Raw genomic sequence first — 27,071 nt, 5'->3', positions numbered from 1 at the left:
CATACCTCGGATCGAGGAGCTCAGTGGCAGGAATTGATGTTATTTTCGTCTGAAATTTTACTTTACTCAAGTTACATGATATTTGTTTTCCATTTCGTCGAGATTTTAAAAACGTTCACTCTACGATTTGAGTGACGACGTACAGGCAGTTTTTGCCCATTTGTTTAACTGCTCTGCCTGGTTTTTCTTTGGTAAGTTACATTTTGTTTATTTGTTCGTTAGTTTCTTTATTTGCTAGCTTTTTGTTATAATATCGCATTATACAACAACAAATCAACGAGACCATCACCGCCACCACCAACAAAAAACATAACTATCATCGCCATAATTATCATCATCATCATCATCATTTATATCTAACATCGTCATCATCATCGCCGTTACCATGATCATCATTTATCTTCTTCTACGTCCTTCCCCTCCTCGTCATCATCACCATCGTCATTACCATTCTCATTTTTATGAATATAAAATTTGTGAAACCTGTTAAAACATTAATTTCATACTAGCTTTTCGGTTATTTTTATAAAGTTCCAGAGGATAGAATGATGTAGTTATCTTGTGCGGAGTGCTGTATGTGACTGCTCCTTGCAATTATATTTTAACCAAAACAATATATTTTTGCTGATCAATATCATTATCTTTCATTTTGTGTAATAGTTGAGACACATATCGCTTTGGGTCCTTTTTTGTGAAGAATTCAACGACAAAAATATAGATCTATATACCGTTCATGTGATTTATAAAGTTCCTTGAATGTACATCTTTCAAAAGGACAGTCCGTCCTTCATGAACTTAACTCTTTATAAATTATGCTATACAAATAATTAATAAAAATATAACCAACTCTTCAATACAAGGTTATTTAACTTTTTCCAGTACTAGATTAGCCTATACCCGGGTTTAAATGGATTGGGTATCTTTGCCTCAGATTCTGAAACAAAATCCGGGATTTAGCTCATGCTGCAATCATAACTATAAACCTTTAGGTCAGTCAGGAATCCCATAAGTTTTACAAGCCGATCGCCTGTCTCATTGTCAAGATGTTTATGATTGAAACGGTTTTCATAACACTACAGTAAAAAAAAAAAACGAGTATGGTGAAACCGGTAACTCAAAAATGTTTTTACTTTTTCGAAGCACTGCATGATCATTTTGAAGCGCGATTCTTTTTAGGGCTTCAATATTACGCCGTATCACAGAAAATGATAACACGTAGGGCTATGCATCTCAACAATGTCATTGGTCACTCAAGGATTTGTTTACATTTTTGAAGCACTTCATGATCATTTTGAAGGGCAATTATTTTTAGGGCTTCAATATTACGTCATATCACAGACACTGATAACACGTAGGGCAATGCATCTTAGATTTTTAAAACTGGAAACATCGTTAAACAATGCCTTTAAAGGGTCATCATAGAACCAATCAACACTGTCATTGGGTGATCTCACAAAGCTACTTTGTTGCTCAAAGCAGTTCTTCCATCAGTAGGTCCACTGTGAAAAGGTGGAGCGATATTTTCCAACAATTTTGCCAACGTTGTGCCAATAGTCAACATAACGATCTATTGGGCAATATTTTGCCTAGTGGTATTGGTAAACGTAAGTACGTGCATAATTGTTTCGTATTTTGCCCAACAGCTGGTCAAGTTGTTCCCAACTAGTGGGCTACCGTAGTCGGGCAGTTGAAGGGTCATATCTTTGCCCACATTTTGAACAAAATACGAAAAAATTATGCACATGTGAAGTAGGGTACTTACGTTTACAATATCAATGGGCAAAACATTGCCCAGTAGATGGTTGGGTTGACTATTGGCACAACGTTGGGCAAAGTATTGGAAAAATATTGGCCAACCTTTTCACAGTGTCCCTTTTATTTTGGAGGCAAAAATACACGTGTAGCAAATAAGCGACCGTGCAGAAAAGTGAAGAAAACAACCTAAAGCTATTTATAGAAAGCTAAATGGAGGGGAGACGATAATAATTAAAATATAATAATGCATCTCAGATTCATTGTTAAACGATGCCTTTAAAAAGAATCCTGCATCCGGCATTATCTATTCTACAAGCGTCTTCAAGAAAGAACGTGATGTGATTTCTGGAAATATTAAACAGGTTTCACTTTCCTAGTTTGATAAGTAAAGAAAAAATAACAATTTGTCAAAAAAGGGTGACAAAAACAACAAAAACAAAATAATAAATGAAAGAAAGCAAACAATCAGCTAATCATACCTCCTCACCCTAAAAAAACACATTTTTAAAAACATTTATGCACTAATGACGTATATAAAATACAGCATGATGGTATTTAAGCCACCAGCACTTTCTGAGCTTGTAATTTATTTCAATTGATTCCAACAAGATTTGACGTTATTTTTAATACCACGCGATCTCCATCATGCGTATGGCTTATTTTTGCTCAGTGCAGACCTAGATATTAGCCCAATGTGTGTAAGTCGAACTGCTCATTAGAATGAGCACTGATTACAAATTAAATATTTAAGTTTTTTGGGGACATATGGCAAGGTTTTAACTAGTCTACTGCCTGTCTTGTTTCCGTGCTGTTTGCCCGTATCAGGACAATAACCCCCTAGGCAATCACCCCCGAAAAACTACTCCAGTGGACAATTACCCCCCCCCCCTCCCCGAACACTATTACCCCCTAAGAAAATTACCCTCGTTGACAATTACCCCACCCCTGAAATTACCACCCCCTAGGCAATACCCCCCCCCCCCCCCAAGAACAATTAAGGACAAGTACACATTGAGTCAAATGACAATGAAGCAACAATCTACTCCTACCATTCCATTGTGACGTCTCAAAGTAATGTTAGTAATGCGCATGCGTCTGCAGCCACAGTTGCCCGTCCCCTTCAACCGCCGTTTATAAGCGAGCGATGCCTGGCGTCTCGGGACAGTGTGAAAGCATCACATACCTCGGATCGAGGAGCTCAGTGGCGGTTATTGATGTTATTTTCGCCTGAACTTTTAGTCTACTCAAATTCATTGTAATTTTTTTCATCAATTTTTCGAGATTTTTAAAACTTTCACTCTTCGATTTGAATGACGACGTACAGGCAATTTAGGAATTTGTTTCTTCTGCCTGATTAGTTTAAGTGCTCTGCCTGTTTTATCTTTGGTAAGTTACATTTTGTTTATTTTTTCGTTAGTTTCTTTACTTGCTAGCTTTTTGTTATAATATCTCATTATACAACAACAAATCAACGAGACCATCACCACCACCAACAACAAAAACATAACCATCATCGGCATAATCATCATCATCATCATCATCATCATCATCATCATCATCAACATCGTCATCATCATTTATATCTAACATCGTCATCATCATGGTCGTTACCATGATCATCATTTATCTTCTTCTACCTCCTTCCCCTCCTCGTCATCATCACCATCATCATAACCATCATCACCATCATCATTACCATTATCACCATCATCATTACCATTATCACCATCATCATTGCCATTATCACCATCATCATAACCATTATCACCATCATCAATACCATTATCACCATTATCATTACCATTATCACCATCATCATTACCATCATCACCATCATCATTACCATCATCACCATCATCATAACCGTTATCATCATCATCATTACCATTATCACCATTATCATTACCATTATCACTATCACCATTGCCATTATCACCATCATCATAACCATTATCACCATCATCATTACCATTATCACCATTATCATTACCATTATCACCATCATCATTACCATCATCACCATCATCATTGCCATTATCACCATCATCATTACCATCATCACCATCACCATAACCATCATCACCATCATCATTACCATTATCGTTTTTATGAATATAAAATTCGTGAAACCTGTTAAATCATTCATTTCATACCAGCTTTTCGGTTATTTTTTTGTTTAATTCCGAGAGGATAGATGTAGTTATCTTGTGCGGATTGCTTCATGTGACTGCTCCTTGCATTTGTGCTGAACTGCTGATCAATATAATTATCTTTCATTCTGGTAATAATTGAGACATATCGCTTTGGGTCCTTTTTTTGTGAAGAATTCAACGGCATAGATAAAGATCTACCGTTCATGTTATTTATGAAGTTCCACGAATTTATGTATTACGAAAGGAGATTTCTTTGTTAACTTAACTCTCTATATGCAACACGAATAATTGTGTTTATCTTTGAATAGATTTAACAAACTCTTCAATAGAAGGTTATTTAACTCTTCTCAGTGCTAGAGTAGCCTATACACGTATTTAAAGGGATTGTGTATCTTTGCCTCAGATTCTAAACAAAATACTGGATTTAGCTCATGCTGCAATCATAGTTATAATCCTTTAGGTCAGTCAGGAATCCCATGACTTTCAAAAACCGATCGCCTGTCTGATTATCAAGATGTTTATGATTGGAATTTGAAATTTCGAAAAATTGTTTTCCAACGGTTTTCATAAAAATACAGTAAAAAAAAATGAGTATGGTGTAAACGGTAACTCAAAGATGTTTTTACTTTTTTGAAGCACTTCATGATCATTTTGAAGCGCAGTTTGTGTATAGGGCTTCCATATTACACCATACCAAAGACGTTGACAATACGTAGGGCCATGCATATCAGATTTGGCATTGTTAAAAATTGCCTTTTAAGCGTCATTATAGACCCAATCAACAATGTCATTGGTCACTCAAGGATTTGTAAATTTTTGAAGCACTTCATGATAATTTTGAAGCGCAATTCTTTTTAGGGCTTCGATATTACGTCATATCACAGAAATGATAACACGTAGGGCCATGCATCTTAACAATGTCATTGGTCACTCAAGGATTTTTAAACATTTTTGAAGCACTTCATGATCATTTTGAAGGGCAATTCATTTTAGGGCTTCAATATTACGTCATATCACAGACACTGATAACACGTAGGGCAATGCATCTTAGATTTTTAAAACTGGAAACATCGTTAAACAATGCCTTTAAAGGGTCATCATAGAACCAATCAACACTGTCATTGGGTGATCTCACAAAGCTACTTTGTTGCACAAAGCAGTTCTTCCATCAATAGGTCCACTGTGAAAAGGTTGGCCAATATTTTTCCAACACTTTTCCCAACGTTGTGCCAATAGTCAACCCAACGTTATATTGGGCAATATTTTGCCCAGTGGTATTGGTAAACGTAAGTACGTGCATGATCGTTTCGTATTTTGTCCAGCAGCTGGTCAAGTTTTTCCCAACAAGTTGGCTACCGTAGTCGGGCAGTTGAAGGGTCATATCTTTGCCCACATATTGAACAAAATACAAAAAAAATATGCACATGTGAAGTAGGGTACTTACGTTTACAATACCAATGGGCAAAACATTGCCCAGTAGATGGTTGGGTTGATTATTGGCACAACGTTGGGCAAAGTATTGGGAAAATATTGGCCAACCTTTTCACAGTGTCCTATTATTTTGGAGGCAAAAATACACGTGTAGCAAATAAGCGACCGTGCAGAAAAGTAAAGAAAACAACCGAAAGTTATTTATAGAACGCTATATGGAAGCGAGATAACAATGATAATAATTATTAAAACAATTTATATAGCGCTGTTTTTATATAAATATGCTGCATTGTGATGAGAACAAAATTCCTAACCGTGCTACTTTACATACACACAATACCAAACAATCAAAAGCTCCTGAAGACAAATACGTCTTCAATAACGCTATGAAGACAGCAACAGATTTTTTTTTGATAATGTCTTGTGTAACGTTATTCCAGGGTTATATCTCTGGTTATTCCAAAGCTTTTGAGCGGCGCAACTGAAAGCGCATTCCTCTTCTTTTTTTCCTTTTTTTGGGGGGGGGGTAGCTTAAGAAGCAGCTTATCCTGTGTAATTCGAAAGTTATGATTTAAAAGATAATAATTCAGAAAAATTGTTTTTTTTTTTTTTTTTGAGTTTTGTAAGAACTTTCCGGCATAATGATTGTGTTTACTACGTGGGAAATAAGGGGACATGGATCTGTCCTGCCCTTGTGGCGTGTTTTGAGTACACCAAGTACACATTTGATGATGATTATTATTTATGTTTACTTTATTATTTAACCATATGGATAGTGAACATAATGGGCATTGGACAAACTGAGAATTAGATCGACTGTAAATTAGACGAAATGAGCAATAGGTCAAATGGTTAGTTGAGTTATAATAGATCAAATTGAAATTAGAACGAATGACTATAAGACTACATAGTCATTAGACCAAACGATAATCAGGCGAAATGAGTATTAGATAATGTGGATAGTTAAAGCTTATCTGCCATAGTTTACAGGGAGGGATTAGACCGCCCTGCAAGGTCACTAGACAGGTGGTTATCTCATCAACTCAGCTCTCAGTTAACATAAGAAAAAGAGGATCATGGGGGACCAATGGTCACCGATTAGGCATTGTTTGTTATACAGAGGGCGCAAGTAACTACAAGTAGTACAGTGGGCCTTTAACATACCTATTGGGTAGTAGACGAACTGGTTGTAAACCAAACGGCAATAAGCAAAACATCGTAAATTTGGAACCAAGAGGCTACTAGCTCCACGTTAAAGTATGTGAGTTAACGCCCTTTTGGCTTTTAGCAGACGACATTTGAATTATTAAACAAAAATATTCTAACTTAAAACAAAAATTACAATCCGAATGTATTTTTTGTTTAATTCTTTCTGAAATTTGCCTCCTTCCTCTCATAAGAATCCTGCATCCGTCATATTTATTCTACAAGCCTCTCCAAGCTAGGACGTGATCCGATTTCCGGAGATGTGAAAGAGATTTCACTTTCCTAATTTGATACGTGACGGAAAAACATATTTTGTTACAAAAAAGGTTGACAAAAAGAACAACGACTAAATCAAATATGGAAGAAAGGATAATCAAATGATTAAATCTCCCCCACGAAAAAAGAGGGGAAAAAAAATTAAAAGCATTTATGCCTTGAAAAACACAGGGAATACAACACAACGAGGTGGCATCTTACGCCAGCGGCACTATCAGAGCTTAATTGTGGCTTATTTCTGGTAATTTATGACAAATAATTCCAGCAACATTTGAAGTTATTAAAATTAAATGTCAAGCAATGCATAATTACTGTCTTCCTTATCAATATCATGGAAGTGGAGACAAAATATTTTGGAGTTGTAGGGCTTTGAATTATATATAGGCCTAAGAAGATTATATAAGTAAATTTCACAATTTTTATAGTCACCAGACTTAACTCACATGTCAAAGCATGTACATGAATATAGAAATGAATAAGGATTTAATTTAAAAAATGATCCTCTTCGGAGCCCTGTTTCATAAAATTTATTTATTAATAACAAATGGTAAATTTCTATGACAATTTGCTCTCAGCCAATCAAATACCACAATTTCAGTAGCTCAAAACAGTTATTGTTACGTATTATTAGGGACTTTTAGATTTGCACAACGACAACGTGGATTGCTACGATCGACGTCCTTTTAATGCACTGCCTTGAATGGACGTCAAACGTATCAGTCCACGCAAATCTAAAAGTCCCTATTGATTATTGATAACAAATTTTATGAAGCAGGACCCACATTCAACCTCTTAGCAATTTGTGCAAAATATTCCTCGAAAGGGAAACTAATACGATAACATTCCAGATGATTTCTGTCCCGCTTTCCTGTTTATTCTGACTGATATCAGAATATGATACAAACAAATGACTAATAATAATACACAGCATATTAATACGGTTGACATTGTTTCTAAGTGCACCGTTGTCTGTCTACAAATTACCAACCAAAACTTATAATGAACGCACGAATTATAAATCTGTTTTTTTTCTTCAACAAATCATGCACATATATATATATATATATTAACGATCAGATCAAGGAATCAGATGGTGTGCACCTCCTTTGACCCACTCACAACCGATAATTGAAAGGGAAAGTGGGAAAGGGAGGTAGTGTTTTCCACCCCCCCCCCCTCCATTTGGCCAGGTGCCTGCTCTCTGTATTACATTTCATGTCTGATAAGCATTGTTTGTCTCTGGTTGTCTTTATAAGCTTATATAATCTCTTAATACCAGTAATCGACAACCAGTAGTTTGATTGTTGCTGTTGTTGTTCTTTTATGTTAGACATGTCTATGTATCACGTCATGTATTATGTTATCATATTAGCCGCCATAATTTATGTTGATACTATGTGATGTTTAATATGAAATGAAAAGGATCAATGAAACATGAAATAAAAAAAATAAAAAAAAACATGGTTCAACAAAATTGCCAATCCAATTGAACTAAAGAACGTCCAGCGAAAATCACTGACGGAGCATGCAACACACTCAATCAATACTTGCTTCGATCCTTGATTTGGCGGCCACTGTCTGTTTGCTTTACCAAAGGCACTGACAATTATTACGCGCTTTAATGAATTTAAAGCTGTAATAGCACCTTGAAGGCCCACAGTAGTGGGTTTGCCGATAGGGTATTTGACAACACTTTGGTGTTTTTCCTTATAACCGGCTTTGTCAGTCACCAAGAGTGGCTGTGTCATGCTGTCATTATCAATATCATGCTCATCGCACCATCAACGTCAATCATCGTCATCCTTATTACCATCATCATTAATACCATCGTCATAATCAATATGATTATGACGATCATCAATGTCATCATCAATATCGTGATTACCATCATCATCAGTATCATCATCATAAATATCGTCGTCATCACCATTATGATTATCAGTAGCTTTATCATCAATATCATTATCATCAATATCATGATCACCATCATCATCATTTTCATCATCATTAATATCGTCGTCATCATCATTATGATTATCAGTAGATTTATCATCAATATCATTATCATCAATATCATGATCACCATCATCATCATTATCATCATCATTAATATCGTCGTCATCATATATATGATTATCGTTAGCTTTATCATCAATATCTTTATCATCAATATCATGATCACCATCATCATCATTATCATCATCATTAATATCGTCGTCATCATATATATGATTATCGTTAGCTTTATCATCAATATCTTTATCATCAATATCATCATCACCATCATCATCATTATCATCATCATTAATATCGTCGTCATCATATATATGATTATCGTTAGCTTTATCATCAATATCTTTATCATCAATATCATCATCACCATCATCATCATTATCATCATCATTAATATCGTCGTCATCATATATATGATTATCGTTAGCTTTATCATCAATATCTTTATCATCAATATCATCATCACCATCATCATCATTATCATCATCATTAATATCGTCGTCATCATATATATGATTATCGTTAGCTTTATCATCAATATCTTTATCATCAATATCATGATCACCATCATCATCATTATCATCATCATTAATATCGTCGTCATCATATATATGATTATCGTTAGCTTTATCATCAATATCTTTATCATCAATATCATCATCACCATCATCATCATTATCATCATCATTAATATCGTCGTCATCATATATATGATTATCGTTAGCTTTATCATCAATATCTTTATCATCAATATCATCATCACCATCATCATCATTATCATCATCATTAATATCGTCGTCATCATCAATATGATTATCAGTAGCTTCATCATCATCACCTATCATCATTGTCTTATTCATCATCATCGTTTTCAACAACAAACAAAATTAACGAAACATTTTGCATTAAAATGCCTTCATTAAATATTGCTCATGACTGCATTATGTATATATTTACATAGGCCTATAACACATAATATTTCGACAAAATGTAAGAACGATAAACGAGGCGATGAAAAGAAATTCTGTTTTTACAACAAAACGATATTCTCCACCAAATGGTTGAAATCATTGATTTTTAATTCAATTGAATTCAATATATCATTTCATTGAGAAAAAAAAATCACATACAATATATATACATTGAGGAGTGTACCGGATTATTAGTACCTGATAAAGCCGATGGCTTGAGGGAAGTGGGTGAACCAATGAATAACATAAATAACAAATGTGGAAAATACAAAACATTAACATTCACAATATAACAATAAAGTGGGTGAACCCATGCATAACATAAATGACAAATGTGGAAAATACAAAACATTAATATTTACAATATAAAAACATACCAAACGTAAACAAGACAATTATAAAACAGAACAGCATAATTTATGTGGTAATTGTATGCATCAGGGAACTCGTTTATATGTGGCAAGAAGACGCAACTTGAATTTAGATTTGAAAGAATTTAGAGTCGTCACATTTTTAATTGAGTTTTCAATATTGTTCCGTATTTCACCACCTTTTTGTTGTTCAGATGTAATTTCCTAAGAAAGGATAATATCTTGACATGCATTCAAAAGAATTTAACGATAACACATGGTTTTTGCTTTTAGTGGAAAATACAGAATATTTGACGTATAGAATGATGATATTAAATCAAATTTCTTCACTTTCATAAAATCCTAACAAAAGTGACCCCATTCACTGTAACTTTACCGTTTTAAATCAATTGCTGAATAAAAAATTTAAAAAAAAGGATAAATTATAGCAAAACCAATGTGCAGATATTGACTGCCGTTTACACAAGCCTTATAATGTCTGCAGAATTAGCCAGAATGGTGTAAACTAAATGTGCGGATTTCGAGTTAACTTTGAATAAGTTTAGAAAGAGTGACTTTCTAAAGAAGAAGAAAGAAAGAAAGAAAGAAATTGACAGATGTAATATTTGAAACATGATCCTTTCATGAGGCGCCTAAGAAAACCTTGACGGAGCTACACTGCAATTTCCTTATGTTTCAGACATTAAAACAATTTTTTCCACATTTCTCTACCAGTGGGAGCTCAGAAACAGCGAAGCTCATCCTCGACTAAAATCAATAAATCAATGTGGTAATGCAGGCTCAGTCAACTTTCACATGAATATATTATACAAATAGTTGATGTTTTTTTTCCATATTTCTCTACCAGTGGGAGCTCAGAAACAGCGAAGCTCATCCTCGACTAAAATCAATTAATCAATGTGCATGGTAATGCAGGCTCAGTCAACTATCACATGAATATATTATACAAATATTTCATGTTTGCGAGTGCTTTAATGAACAAACACCTCTCGCAGGTTACTTCACAAATGGATAATGAACGAAACTCGTAAAACCTCAGCCATGACATTTACCGCTGCCAGTTTACCAATATCCTTCTAATTGCCTTTCATTTTCAATTTCTGTTAAAAATGCAATAAACACGACTTGACCATTAAGCCCTTTACCCAACCTAGCGAAAGGCATAACGAATTTTAGACGATTGATTTTCAAATTGACAAAGCTCTCATAATCTCCATTAAGAGATGAAATCGGTACTCTTAATTTTTGTAAAAAGGATCTTGAAATATATGGAGGATTTTGCAAAATTCGGCAATATGTTGACGACTTGCCATTACCGTTATTCACCTGTTCATTCCAATCGCTAGATTTAAGCACTGCTGCATTTCAGAACATAACAAGTAGGCCTCAATATTCATTTTGTTAAACGTGGTTTTGAATCATGGGTCAGGTTTTAATCACTAAGTACAAACATCGACATTTCAGCCTTGAGTCGAGAAGGAATGGATCGGAAATAGTAAAAGACGCAACTATACGTTGACGTGAGTTGGTCTAGTAGTACAGTCCTTTGGTCAGCTCTCTGTCTTCGCTCACAAACTGGCTCAGGCGGATACCGGTTCGAAACTTATTCTCGTCTTTCGGGATGGTTACGTTCAAGGTATCGGATATTGGGTCGGATATAAAGAACTGCCCTTCCTTATCTATTTTAAGAGAATATATAAATCTAATCTTATTCAATCATACACCCTCTGAGTCTGCAAAGCGGTACGTTTGCCTTGTTTTTTGTTTTTTCTGTCTTCCTGTTGTACCACTTAATTTATATTTAATTATTTATATAGTTTGGGGACAAGCCTTTAATAGGTCTTTGGCCTTTGTTTGTCCCCCCCCCCCTCCACATTTTGATTATTCTGTTCTGTTGTGTTATTTGTTTGAATTGACTTTGTTTTGTAAATGTTTGTTATTGTGATTTTTATCAGAATGTGAAAATAAAATAAATTGAATTGAAAAAAAGGTCGATCACAAGAAGTAACCTCATTGGTACACGTCTGTATAAACCCAATTTCAAATCAAAATTCAAAATCCGTTGCGTATACCTTGAAGCAAGGCACATGTAATAACAATTAAGGAATTAATTAAATTCATTTATAATTTCTCCCCTCGAGCTAAAAACCAACGTGTAAACCTTGGTCGTTACTATCCTTATTACAACACTCGTTTTTATAAATTGGTTTAAATGGAGAAGGTCGTCAATTTTTATGTGCAGAAGGCCATACTTCGTTGACACCATACTTTATTGAAATACCATTAATGGGTGTACAATTCTGCACACAGCAAACCCGTAGGCCCATCAAGAAATACCCCCTAGTCTCTCGGAGTCTTCGGGTGAGTGAAATGTTAGATATTGACGTTTCCGTATGGGACGGTTGGTGGAAAGGCTTGTCGGTCAAAGACTGAAGGCTAATCCTGATAACAGTGGTGATTGCAACACCTGTTATTGGGTAAACGCCCGAATGGTTTCGAATTCCGCATGAGAGCCCATTATAAGATGAAGACGTGGATCCTAATAAAATGATTGGTTAAAAGCGTACACGTGACCAGGCATTTATTTTGCCTAACGGGTAATATGGATAATGATCGGTCATTATCCAATGGTAATGACCGGTCAATATCAAAATCATGTTTTAAAACATGATTTTATAAAACAAATAAAACATAATCTTATAAAACAAATAATACACATCATTTTGTTCGGGCATTAGTAAAATTGCCAATGCTCTCACTGCTGTGTTTTATTTGTATACTATATACTAAGCATCCTTAACCTATCAATACTATTTTCTATGAGGTTACTACACAACTATGTCATCATGCAATTAATAAATACACCCCGCTGGCTTTTTCAAGCAGGGACGTCTTCGTCCAATTAGGCCTCTGAACTAATTACTCGGCTTTCGTAAATGTAATTGGTCCATAGGGGTATGTTCTAGCCGTATTTATGCCGCAAAACCAACGATTATAATTAATGAGAGAGCTTTTATTGCGTTAATTGCAACGATTAGGACCGGGCAAGGAGCGATGTTTACAATTAGTGATTGCACTTAAAAAATGTGCTGATTGCCTCATTACAACCTTAGAAATGACGAACAGATTTCTTTCGATTGTTTTGGGCCATTATCTTTTGTTACTAAAAACTTCTGTATTCAGGCAAACATTTTTTGTGGATGTTACCATTTTTCCTTCAAATTTCCTTCGAAGCATTAGTCATGCCATCGCGCCCTTAGCTCATGGCATAGGTTTATACAATAATATACCCGAATTACATTTAAAGGAATTAGACAAGAGTAAAGAACGGAAGCCAATATATATTGAATTTTAGAAAATTACTGAAATAAAGAGAGGGAGATTGATTCAGAGAGGACGAGGGGGATAAAAGAGGTTTATGTTTAAGAACAAACAGAAGAGTAGGGGATAGAGAGAGAGAGAGAGAGAGAGAGAGAGGGGGGGGGGGGAGCGCGAGAAAGAGAGAGAGAGAGAGAGAGAGAGGGGGGGTGGAGAGAGGATAAAGAAGCAATGTAAGGGAAAAGGAGGAAGAAAGAGTCGGGAGAATAGAAAAGAAAAGGAAGGTCGTAGAAATAAAGGAGGGGGGAATGTGTGAAATGGAAAGAAGGAGAAGAATAGAGAGAGAGAGAGAGGGAGAAAGAGAGAGAGAGAGGGAGGGTGAAAGAAAGAAGCGGAGGAAAGGAGATAGGCCGAGAAAAGAGACAGACTTTAACCCATTGCTTACTGGAACCTGGTGGTCCCTGTGTTAATTCAATGGGAATTAGATAATTCAGTAGTCAACGGGTTAAACACGCCAGCGTGAAACAATTTTTATATCATGACATGTTTTATTATGTACGAAAAATCTAATTTTCACACGTCGAACCGATTTACGACACAATCTATCTATCCGACTAGAAATACTGATTTTTTTTTCTTCATCATTACATCCGACGTATTAATTCAATTTCCAAAGTGTCAGGAATTAAATCCTTGAAATGCTGGAGCGCTGTAATGGCAGAGAGGCTAAAGCTATGGTAATAATTCGTGTGCATCGGAATAGAATTTCTAGACAGACGGCGCTAATCAAATATTACGCGTTCATAAAGCATCAAAGATTATATATGATATCGAAGAATGAAAATAAAAAATAATAACAAAGACTTACAATTTGTAATGATTAATATCTCCTTTTTGATTCCCTTCCTAAATAGTCTTTCATTGTTTAAGTTTGATGAAGGGTGAACTGATAATATTTCATTTCATTTATTTCATTTATTTTCCACATTAAAAACCAGAAGAATATACAAGGTAAGAAAATACATTTTATACATTTGACACATAGAGCAAATGAAAAACAGATACATAAGCATAAAAGAACAATGAAAGTCTATATCAGTTAACAAACATCAACATTAAAACATAAAAAGGTGAGTAATGTAGATGGGGCTAGAAAAAACATGAGGAATGCAAAAAAACAAATTCAATTTCCATCATTTCATCATCCATGCATTGACACTAATTCTGTTTCAAAAACAGTTATCACCATTCCTTTCTAAAATGAAATCAAAGGCTAATATCATCAGGAAGAATGGAAAACAAGAACAATGTCAATCATTTGATTATCTATATCTCCGCACTAATTCAATTTCCGTTAAAAAGATCATCATTCACTGCTGAAATGGGAGTAATTTCTGAGGACACAATGGCAAAAAAAAATGCCTGACATTTTGGTATTATACTATCTCCACACTGATTCAATTTCTATTAAGAAGGTCATCATTCATTGGGGGAAATGGCATCAATGATTACATGTAATTACAGAGAATGCAATGACGAAAAACATGTTTACATTCTCTATCATAGCGCATTTCACTTTGCGAGTTACTTTCCAAAATCGTTATTTTATTATTAAAATGCTAAGGAAGAATCAATGTGATAATTGCAAAAAACGCAATAGAAAGTATCGTCATCATCACCACTTCTTCATCATTTATTTGTATTGTATTTATTAACATATATTTCCTTTTCAACAGTACAATATGAAACACAATGTATATATACATGATATATGTAACAATTATTTCAACATAGAGTATACAGTAAATAATTCAGATACGGAAGGAGGCGAAAACCCGGAAAGCATAGCTTGAGTTGGGAACGCCCATCATAAATTAACACAGTTTCCGAAAGAACATTATAGATATAATTATGAAAATTATATCATCATTGTCATCTTCACCATCAATCTCATCATGACCATCGCCATCATCATCATAATTTCACGATCAATATCTAGTCACCGTCTGAAATGATTACACATGAAAGAAGCTGATGAAATGCCGTAAACACAATATATAACGATTATATTATCAACATCTCTAACTCAATTCCACTTCCAATATTATACTCCATATTCTGGGATGAAACTATTACATCAAAAATGACACATAATACCAGGAAGAATGGAAACAAGAACAATGGTACCATTTTATCATTAATATATCAAAGCTAACTCCATTTCCATTAAAAATAGTTCATCTTTCTTTGCTCAAATAGCATCGAAGATGTAATATGATCTCGGTGAATAAAGTAAAAACAAACACAATGCCTTGAAAATTCAGCATACATAGCTCTAACCTAATAATGTCCAAAATGATTATCAACATAATTCTTTGAAATTACATCAAATATAATTGATGGCTTGTCATATCTTTGGTATTTACATAAGTCCACAACCAAATTGACTATCAATATTCCCCCGCTGTAATGGCATCGAAAGTAAATATATGATCTGGGGGGTGTTTCACAAAGACTAAGGTCGAATTAAGTTCGACTTAACTATGGCTGGCTGTTTATGCTACCGTTTGCTCTCATCATTTACTGGCAATGGTCTCTCAAGTGACGTACAAATCATGGTTGAAGATCTACAGAATTTACATTTGTTGGTAATTCATTATGGAAGGAATTATACTATCCAAAGATTGTAATTGAGAAACCAATGGTGAGAGCAACCAGTGGCATGAATGGCCTGCCATAGTAAAGTCCAACTTAAAGGCAATCTTAGTCTTTGTGAAACACCCCCACGGAAGCCAGAAATGACAAGAGCAATGTCTTACATTCTTCCTAGCAACGATGAAAACATAAACCATAATGCCTAGCGACCATCAAGCGTTCAGTTACCGGCACACAATCCTTAGTAAACATTGACCGGTATATCTCATAATGTTCTTTGAGAATAGTAATAAACGAAGTAACATGTATTTCTGTCATAAATCATGACACACGAAACATTAAAGCTCCCCTAAAACTCTAATCGTAAGAGGAACGCCTAAACATACGACATGTATTTAGATTAGAGACAATATTAAGGTGCTTAGACCAAACTATATAGCCATAAATGCATAATGGAATTGTAACTTCGGAGACCTTTTAAAACGACCAGGAATTCAGTAATAAGTAGAAGCAGAAGAAAACGACCTAATATATCAACCCTGTACATGCTCGGACATTAAATGGAGAGAGAGAGAGAGAGAGAGAGAGAGAATGACATTAAAGCTTCTTTAAGTGCTTGGAGCCTCAACAATTTGATGCCAAACTATCACTTAAATTATGAAATAATATTAAAGAGGATGTTATTTAAGACACATCTGCAAGGATTTGTTAAAATAAATCTTTTTGAAGACTAATATTGACAAAAGAATACATATATCTGGGTTTTTTGCATAAAGCAGAAAACAATTTGTTTGTATTCGTTCATCACATATTGGCCTTAATATGTATATATTTTGAAAATCAATGCAGAATAGTGAGTTAAACAACTCTTAGCAAGACTGAGCAATTGTTACTATTTTTGGATGATTCCAAAAACTCACAGTATACAGAAATACCTATCTGCTACATGATCATCCTTTCCAATCGCTTCAACACATTTTCTTTCACATTGAAAAAGGATGATCAGGACAAACTCAATCTTTTGTTCAAGTATACTATCAAGGGAAGGAAAGAGTAAAACAGTGTGGATAAAATGGCTCAACAGCTACTCAGGGTGAAAGACAACCACGAAAAAGAAGAGAATTTCAAAGGTTTTTTGCTGGGCGAATAGTCTAATGAATCTATATTAAGAAGAAGAAATATATTGCTCTATTACTCCTCTAACACGGAGAAGAAATAGACCGATGAGACATTACACTCCCATGAACAAAATGAATGGCCATCATCGGTTAATTAGTTGGTATCGGGTAAGACTCGAATTGTCCTTGTACAATATGGTGCGTGTGTGTTTATGTATGTGTTACAGTGTGAGTCAAAAAAAAGTTTACTCCTAGAAAATTGATGATTATTAGACAATTATCTATGAACAGTAAATTATTATACATCTATTTATGAAAGAGTGTGTTATCCTAAATGTTTTGGTATCATTTGTGTGTGGTATCTGTTCATGCTTGAATGAACAGGAGACATTGTTTATTAGCGTGCAAAAATTGACTTGCTCCAAAGTAATACATGTGATGTTTGAATAAAACAATTGGGATTTGGGTATTAATTCGTTCTTTGCAGATCCAAATAACACCCCTAACAACATTTATCATGCCACACAATATATGTAATATCAAATATGAAAGAACATTTAGGCGGGCGTTTATGTGTGTGTGTGTGACTTTGTTTCTTCAAAAAGCAAATGCAATGCATCTCATTTGATACATTCATTTCAATCTCTCACTTAGATACTTTTGCGCAAGTCTATTTTTGCGCTCTCGTAAACCTTTCGTTCATAGCAGACTTTTAAAATAAATGACAATTTGCTAAGTGTAAACTTTTTTTTTTTACTCACACGGTAGTTCGTCTCAGGAGAGAAACAAAGCTCCCTAATATTTATATTTTCTCCTTTCTTAAGGACAAACTGAAGGTGAGCAATGAAATCGTGTTTTAGTCCGAAAAAAAAGTAACTTGAAGATGCATAAGACCAACATTTGAAATAAGAACAACAAATTAAAAATTGTTAGGAGAGACACGTGTCCATGAAATTGTCACACTGTAGTTCTGAGAGGGTAGAATAATTTATGCTATGGTGTAGCGCCGATGGGATGGACGGGGGTGGTAGGGGGGGGGGGGCATTTCGCATTATCTTCCCTGCCGTTTAACATGCAAATCCAGCATTAACAAACATCTAATCTATAACAATACAAAAACAAATCGAAAGGCAGAATATAAATAAAAATATTAAATTATGTTTTGTTGTTATCATTATCCGTATGGGCATTTCAAATTTCCCATTTTTTTTCCAACATAGAAAATTACCAAAATGTCTTTTTCCTTAAAGCTTATCTGCCGTAGTTTACAGGAGAGATTAGACTGCCCTGCAAGGTCACTGGACAGGTGGTTATCTCATCAACTAAGCTCTCAGTTAACATAAGAAAAAGAGGATCATGGGGGACCAATGGTCACCGATTAGGCATTGTTTGTTATAGAGAGGGCGCAAGTAGCTACAAGTAGTGCAGTGGGCCTTTAAAGTTTGATTCATGGCGGTCTTTTCTTTCAAAGGACCTTTACTAATACACAATCCATAATATATTTTCAGGAGAACCCGCTCAATGGAGAAGGATTTAGGAGAAAAACTCCAGTTGTTGATATTTGATTCACGACAAGAGGGGGAGTTGTACATCAGGGGCCTGTTTCACGAAGCCTTTTTTCAATGACAAATGACAAAAAGCAGTGACAAATCTGCTGATAACCAATTAGAAGCAAGGATTTCAGTAGCTTATAACAAAAACTGTCATTTGTCACTGATGACAAGTTTTGTGAAACAACCCAAGGGCCCTGTTTCATAACAACTTGATATCAATAGCAAGTTACAGGCTACTGTTATAAGCTACTGAAATCATGGCATCTGATTGGCTGAGAGCAGGTTTGTCATAGAAATTAGGCATTTGTTTTATGAAACGGGCCCCAGTACGATATATTCCACTGACCAATTATTGCAAATTTAAGATTCGCATATATTTTGTCATTCTATAACTCAAACATTCATTTCTCTCTCATTGTTATCCCGATTTATTTCAAAATTGTACTATTATTTTTCTCTTATTCTTCTGCTGTCATACTTATTGCAAAGAGCAAAGATTGGATTGCCTTTTAAGAAATAATAACAGTTAAACTCAATGATATTGGCACGTCCATTTCTATTATAGTTTAGCAGTTTAATACATTAGAGAGAGAGAGAGAGAGAGAAAAGAGATATATAGATAGTATAGATATATATAAAGGGAGAGAGAGAGAGAGAGAGAGAGAGAGAGAGAAAAGAGACATATAAATAGTATAGATATATATATAAAGGGAGAGAGAGAGAGAGAGAGCAAAAGAGATATATATAGATAGTATAAATATATATAAAGGGAGAGAAAGAGAGAGATAGAGAGTAGAGTATAGAGGGGGGAGGGGGGGGGGGTAATATCAAATATGAAATATCAAAGAACATTTAGGCGGGCGTTTATATGTGTGTGTGTGTGTGTGTGACTTTGTTTCTTCAAAAAGCAAATGCAATGCATCTCATTTGATACATTCATTTCAATCAATAAGAAATAATAACAGTTAAACTCAATGATATTGGCACGTCCATTTCTATTATAGTTTAGCAGTTTAATACATTAGAGAGAGAGAGAGAGAGAGAGAGAGAGAAAAGAGCTATATAGATAGTATAGATATATATAAAGGGAGAGAAAGAGAGAGATAGAGAGTAGAGTATAGAGGGAGGGAGGGGGGGGGGGGGGGGGTAAGAGGTAGAGGAGAGAGAGAGAGAGAGAGAGAGGGGGGTGGGAGAGGGTTCTTAACCATGATAAATACTCATTACAAGCCTTCAACACTCTTCCCTACCCCTCCCCTATTGTGTATTTTTTTTTTTCGTTTTTCACCACAGTGCATCAGCAGTGCGGAAGATTATATTTGTTATAGTACATGTAGTTACGCCCCGGCCCCGGCCCCGGCCCCCCATTTCGTGGTCAGAGGGGCCGCATGCGTGTCCCCAAAATGTCCGGTAAAGGGGTACTTTTCACGGACCAAAGTCCGGCTCGTACTACACAAAAATCCGGCCCGTATTGACTTTACACACTGGACTTAGGGGGGTGTCTTCAAAAGGACGGAACGTGCATACGCGTACCCTAAATAAATAAATCGACATACTCAAGTTATTGTTTGTATTCAATGAGTATAATCACAATAAAGTGCGTGAGTTCTTGTGAGGAATTCGCCCTTGATGTTTCCGATTTAAGCATCTTTGACCCCGAGCTGAAGCGCGGTTTTGGTATTATTAACGTAATACGAACCTAACAGTTTTCCACCAAATCACAAGCATTCAGGGACAGATTTCCACTGGGTAATTTTTGAAGTAAACTTTAGATTCACGTGCATGTATTATAAGTATTACAACTTTTGGTACGGGGTCATGAATTTGGTTCAAATGAACACATTAAAAGCAAAGGCGATGTTACAATATTCAATGATCGTTGTCGCGGTTGAAATCGAGGTTAAAGTGATGAAATTGTAAATAATAAATTCTTGGTGTTGAATAATGCCCTCTCAAGACTGATATTTGTTTTCTTCTTTCCTTTTTTTAAAAACTTTCTTTGCTCAGGTTCTCAAAATAAGAATTCGAACCCTTTTCTCAAAATTGATACGATTATATGAGACATATAATACATGGTAGAGACCATATAGGCTCATAGGAGACTATATTAAAGTAGGATGTTTGATGCATTTAATACGATTATGTCTCACGAAATAATTGTATTCAGAATTATAGAACGTCGTGACATGCATTGATATACATCAGAGCGATAGAGGGCGGAGGTGATATAATCTCATAATAAGATTTCGAACCCTTTTCTCAAAATTGATACGATTATATGAGAAATATAATACATGATAGACCATAATAGGCTTATGGAGACTATAAGTAGGATGTTCGATGCATTTAATACGATTATGTCTCACGAAATAATTGTATTCAGAATTATAGAACGTCGTGACATGCATTGATATACATCAGAGCGATAGAGGGCGGAGGTGATATAATCTCATAATAAGATTTCGAACCCTTTTCTCAAAATTGATACGATTATATGAGAAATATAATACATGATAGACCATAATAGGCTCATGGAGACTATAAGTAGGATGTTCGATGCATTTAATACGATTATGTCTCACGAAATAATTGTATTCAGAATTATAGAACGTCGTGACATGCATTGATATACATCAGAGCGATAGAGGGCGGAGGTGATATAATCTCATAATAAGATTTCGAACCCTTTTCTCAAAATTGATACGATTATATGAGAAATATAATACATGATAGACCATAATAGGCTCATGGAGACTATAAGTAGGATGTTCGATGCATTTAATACGATTATGTCTCACGAAATAATTGTATTCAGAATTATAGAACGTCGTGACATGCATTGATATACATCAGAGCGATAGAGGGCGGAGGTGATATAATACTCAGAAGTATCTCATTTAATGACGTCACGCACTGTTTTTTGTTTGTTTGTTAATAGCCGGAAAAGCATTAATTTTATTAATTAAACACGTGATTAAGTCCATTCTGGATGGGAGGGTTACCCAGCTGTCTCAAAGTATACACAAAGTGTGTCACAAAGATCCTTAGTTGAACTTATCTCTAAGTTGGACTTAAAAATTATGGAGAGCCATATGTAGTCTTTTCATAAATTCCACATCGAGGACATGAAATCTCCGATGAAAAGAGAAAATATGAATGATTTGAATCAACATTGTATGCCTTTAAAAAAAATGATTACAAAATATTTTCAAAGATGGTAACGGCTTTCCATAATTGTAAAGTCCAACTTAGAAACAAGTTCAACTTAGGATCTTTGTGAAACACCTCCCCCCCCCCACCCCCCTCCCCCCAGATAAGTTTATCAACTTCACGTAGTCTCTGGTCTCTGGGCATCAACTCAATTCATTCTTCACGTGATTAACGCCCTTCTGAATAAAAGGGTTACTTCTCTGGTTAGTGCTGAAAGGGCGGAAACATTTACGCCCTCCTGGCTCTCGACCGAAAGAAGAATGATCATTGTTGCAAATTTCACACCTAAGTATTTTATTGAACAACTCTATGTATTCTCTGCTTAGAGCCGAAATGATGCCAGCCCACGTCAATGAACACATGGTCAAGGCTGTACTGGCTCGTATGAGACTTTAAGTAGGACGTTTGTTGTAATTAATGTGATTATGTCTTACGGGGTTTATGAGAGTTCCGCCGAGGCACGAATTAATGTTCTTTGGCGAGACACTAATCTGCATTTGCAAAACTCGACCCACGTGAGGTAAGAGGGTACCTGGCTGGAATGAATTCCGGGGAATGCTAGAGCACCATACTCCTCTTTGTTTGGTCCCTTCAATTATGATTACCCCAACATTACCAGGTACAAATCTTTACACCTGGGTGGCAAGTATGGACGTGAGTGTTCGGCTGGGATTCCTACCCGGTCTCGATCCTTTGATTGAGAGTCAAGTGGATTAATCACTATACCAAGACACCTCCACAACTCCTTTACCCTTCCATGACTAATAATTGCACTTGATCTCTTTTCCCTCTGCAGGAATTGATTGTATCCTTAAACAGAATATGGCCCAAAATTCTGTTCTCGGAACTGTCATCCTTCTCATTTCCTCGACGACCTATCTTGGACAGACATCGGGCGAGAGTGAGGCAACAACTTCTTATGAAATTACCACCGACGCATTCTTCGGCACCTTTGAAGACGTCCACAACAGCACCTTCCGCGATGCACAAGGTGATGTCTCTGAAACTGTCTTGTCGAGTACCTTTGGTCCAACGGAGGAAATAGAGGGTACGACCATGATGAATGGCCAATGGTCCTGGACCCCAGTATCCTGGACATGGAACATGGTTCTACAGCTCATCCTAGGAATCGTAGGCATCCTTGGTAATCTACTAGTCATGCTCGTTCTGTTCAGACGACGATCTCTCAGCAGGACCACAGACACTCTAATCGGAGCTCTAGCACTTGCTGATTTCGTCACCTCAATTCTGATCATCCCCATCCCAACAGCCGAGGTGGTACCGTCCACCTGGGTTGGTGAACTGTACTGCCGTATCCTCTATACATCTTTTTTCATGTGGCTCTTTGTCAGTGTGTCCATCTTTACACTGACAACCATATCCATCGAGCGTTTCTTTGCCGTTGTGTTTCCTATCAAGTTTAACCGCATCCTGCGTAAGCGTCACGTTGTCTTTGCCATTCTTCTGATCTGGCTTACAGCTGTTGTCGCAGATAGCTTCATCCCACTGGCTATATCCGTCGACCCCAGCACCCAATCCTGCATTTATTCTTACTCTTCCCAGCTTGCCTCAGAGGTCGCAGGGGTCACTTCCTTCCTGCTTCACTTTCTCTTCCCTTCGCTCATCATGTTAGGCACACAGGCAGCCACGGCTTACGCCCTCTATCAGCAAGCTCTGCTCTTCGGGAAAAATGGCGACGGAAGTAGCCGATCAACGTCATCGTACCGCCTCCTGAAGGCCAAGAATCGTGTGATTAAACTACTTCTTATAGTAATAATTGTCTTCATAATCTGCTGGGGACCAAACAGCATAGGTTATTTCCTCTTTAACGTAGGGGTTATTGATTACACGTATCTCTATGGAGATCTTAATCGCATCCTGACTGTATTGGCGTTCTGCAACTCGTGCGCTAACCCATTCATCTACACCATCCAGTACCCTCAGTTTAGGATAGCCATTAAAGAACTGTTCACTGGCTCAATGTCATCGTTTGGGGCGCTATTCGATGGTCATGTGGAATCACCGACTAGGAACAACTCTGCACTCAATAACTGTGACGATAAGAGTATCACACAGCTGACAACTATTCCTTCACATGCAGTGCCTGAGTGACCCGAGTAATTAATGTAGTCCGACAGCTCATGAGATCTAACGGTCCGGTAGACCTAATGGTTCAGTAGCCTAACGGTCCGGTAAACTGACAGCCCATGGGACCGATAATAATGGTCTGATGAACTCCCAGAATTATTGTAAGTAGACACACGAAAGCGATGTGTGAGTCTCATTAGGTTGTCGGTCTAGTGGGATGTTTGTCTGATGGGCCGTCGGTCTATAGTGGCTTGTCAATGTTACGGGCTTTCCGTCTCTAGGCCTGTCAGTCTCGTGGGCTCTCAGTTTTGTCGGCTGTAATCTTTAAAATGACAGTTTATCAACGATGGGGGAAAGTGCAATTCATGAAAAAATTATAGTTTCGTATAAATAGCAACCAATGAACAACAGTCATAACATTTTGTTGAATTAGTTTGGTCAATGCTCTATAAATTGGCCATTTTCGTATTAATGTAACCGAAGTTATTTTCGTAAAGTGTCTCGACACGAATGATTTCATTCACCTGTTACGAATAATTGTATTTCAATATGAGTCAGGATGCAAATAGTATTTATCATGTTCTGTTAGGAAGTGCAAACCATTATGTTTGTCCTACCTAAAGCAACAACTCATATATGCAATTGAAATTCTGACTGTTGAGATTCAGCCCGAAGGAATCCCTCGCAACCGGCTCCAGTGAGACTTTGCCTACCTGGCTAAGCCTCAACCGCCTGAGAACTGGCTACGGACGATGCAGAGTCCTAATGCAGAGGTGGGGTCTAGGAGACGAACAAACAGCATGTGAATGCGGCCAGGAACAGACAATGGAACACCTGCTAGTCTGCCCACTCCTGCCAGAGTCATGCACCCAAAATGACCTGGAAGCCGTGAATTACCGTGCCAAAGCCTGTGTGGACCACTGGACGTGATTCGATAAGAAGAAGAATGAAATCATTCGTATCGAAGCGCTTCTCAAAGGCATATGCATTAAGTTGGACCTTGTAAAAGACTTATTTTTATTGAATTGGCTACCTTGTTTATCTATTGATAGATATTTAACCTTTGTAATTCAATTATTATGTGCTATAGTGGTTCTTACGCTGACTTTTACATTAAATGATACATGAACTTGATTTAAAGATTATTTAGATATCATTTCACTTTGGGAAAAAAAAATCGAAGGAATAGAAATGAGATTGAGTTTATTATATGTTATACACAGTAAAAGCCCGAAGCAGTTCGCAGACTGGTTTCAATCAAGGCCGTGTTGATACAAAGCAACTTAATCATGACGTATAAACAAAAGTAATATAACACTGACAAATTTACAACCATAACACAACAATATATATAAAATAAGCTAAAAACACTTAAGTTGATTATAACTATATTGATAGGCTTAAAATATAAACAATTTGATTATCAAAATATGTATGTATACATACATAGTAAAAACAAAACGTGACAGTGAGTATAAAAAGATATTAAACAAGTTAAGAACATATGTATGTAATTATGTTAAATATTATATAAGAAAAATGCGTAATCCATATGGTTTAGAAGTAACATGAAGTATGGAATAATACTAAATACTTAAGAACATATAAATACGGATCAGTTAAATATTACATGAATAATTTAAAAAGTTACCCCCTTCCCACACACTTATTTCGTATTACATCAGTTTACCTTAAAAGCTTTTTTTCTTTTTAAAGATTTAGCACCTTGTACATCATGTGGCAGGTTATTTCATGAAAAGGCCCTTCTATATTTGAATGATCTTTTCATAGTCCCAGTCTTTGGTCTTATTGTTTTCAAATTATACAGACTTGAACGTGTATTGTATGTAAGGTCAGAAAATATAAACTTGTCTACTAAATATTCATAAGCTTGTTTTGAGACAATCTAATACATCATAATTGCTACATTTTTAAAAATAATATGGATATTTATATAGCGCCGGTATCCGCCAGGCTCTGACGCTCATGGCGCTGTACATACATGTATTACTATCACAAAAAATATAACTTTCTTAACTAAAATAAAGTAAACTAAAACAACACAAATTATTACGCTACATTGACATGATTAAAAAGCACTGTTTAGAAGTGTTTTCCATTTTTACTCTTGTTCAATTTTCATCTGATGAGGAATACCAAGAGGATCTATTAATTATTCGTGCTGCTCTATTCTGAATTTGGTGTAATTTGTTTTTCTGTGTACTTCCACATCCGCCCCATACTACATCGCAATAGTTTAAGTGAGACAATACTAGTGAATTATAAACCAATTTCATTTCATATTCATATACTATATATATATATATATTTTTTTTTATAGATTTGAGCATATATAATCCGTTACTTGCTTTTTAACGAATATTATTAATATGTTTCTGCCATGATAACCTTCATCTAAAATTACCTCAACGTGTCTACACTTACTAACTCGAGTTAACAAATTATTATCCATAGTAATTTTAAAATCAGTATCTTTAACTTTATCCAGATGTTGTTTCGTATCGAATAAAATGTATTAAGTTTTTTAATATTCAAATTAACAGATAATACGAATGAATTGATGAAGATATGAACAACTAAAGAAAGATTTGGATGAATAAATGGTTTGGAATGATATTAAACAAGTATTTTTCAAGTTTTCAATATAAGTGTGTTAATTACTTTAATATCAATTTCAAATAAATGTCTCTATAGTGATTTGTATGTTCTTGTCTGTATTTTTTTTCTTGTCTCCAAACACTTTCTAAATTAAAATGATTTCAAAAATGATTTTTTTTTTTTTTTTTTTTTTTTTGGGGGGGGGGGGGGGGGGGGGTTAAAGATGCGGATAAATCTTAAAATTATCGATTTCAATATAATTACATTAATTGGAGAAGGACTGTACATATTAGAAGCGTGTTATTTATTCATTGACCTTTGCATTAAAGGGACATCC

General features: G+C 35.7%; 1 protein-coding gene across 1 annotated transcript; it reads left to right on the top strand.

Annotated features, from left to right (window-relative positions):
* LOC100887888 (trace amine-associated receptor 7e-like) lies at positions 1 to 26,902 on the top strand. The gene is made up of 2 exons (XM_011684917.2): positions 1 to 191; positions 22,824 to 26,902. The coding sequence occupies exon 2, from the start codon at positions 22,850 to 22,852 to the stop codon at positions 24,137 to 24,139; it is 1,290 nt and encodes a 429-aa protein (XP_011683219.1). The 5' UTR covers positions 1 to 191; positions 22,824 to 22,849; the 3' UTR covers positions 24,140 to 26,902.
* Positions 26,903 to 27,071: the final 169 nt, after the last annotated feature.

This window comes from Strongylocentrotus purpuratus, unplaced genomic scaffold (assembly GCF_000002235.5).
Source record: "Strongylocentrotus purpuratus isolate Spur 01 unplaced genomic scaffold, Spur_5.0 spur5_scaffold_20, whole genome shotgun sequence".
Classification (NCBI taxonomy): Eukaryota; Metazoa; Echinodermata; class Echinoidea; order Camarodonta; family Strongylocentrotidae; genus Strongylocentrotus; species Strongylocentrotus purpuratus.
Note: the sequence above shows the minus strand (reverse complement) of the source record. Positions and strands in the feature narration are given on the sequence as shown.

Coding starts and splice junctions, on each gene's coding strand:
- LOC100887888 (XM_011684917.2), top strand. CDS start 22,850: ATGGCCCAAAATTCTGTTCTCGGAACTGTCATCCTTCTCATTTCCTCG.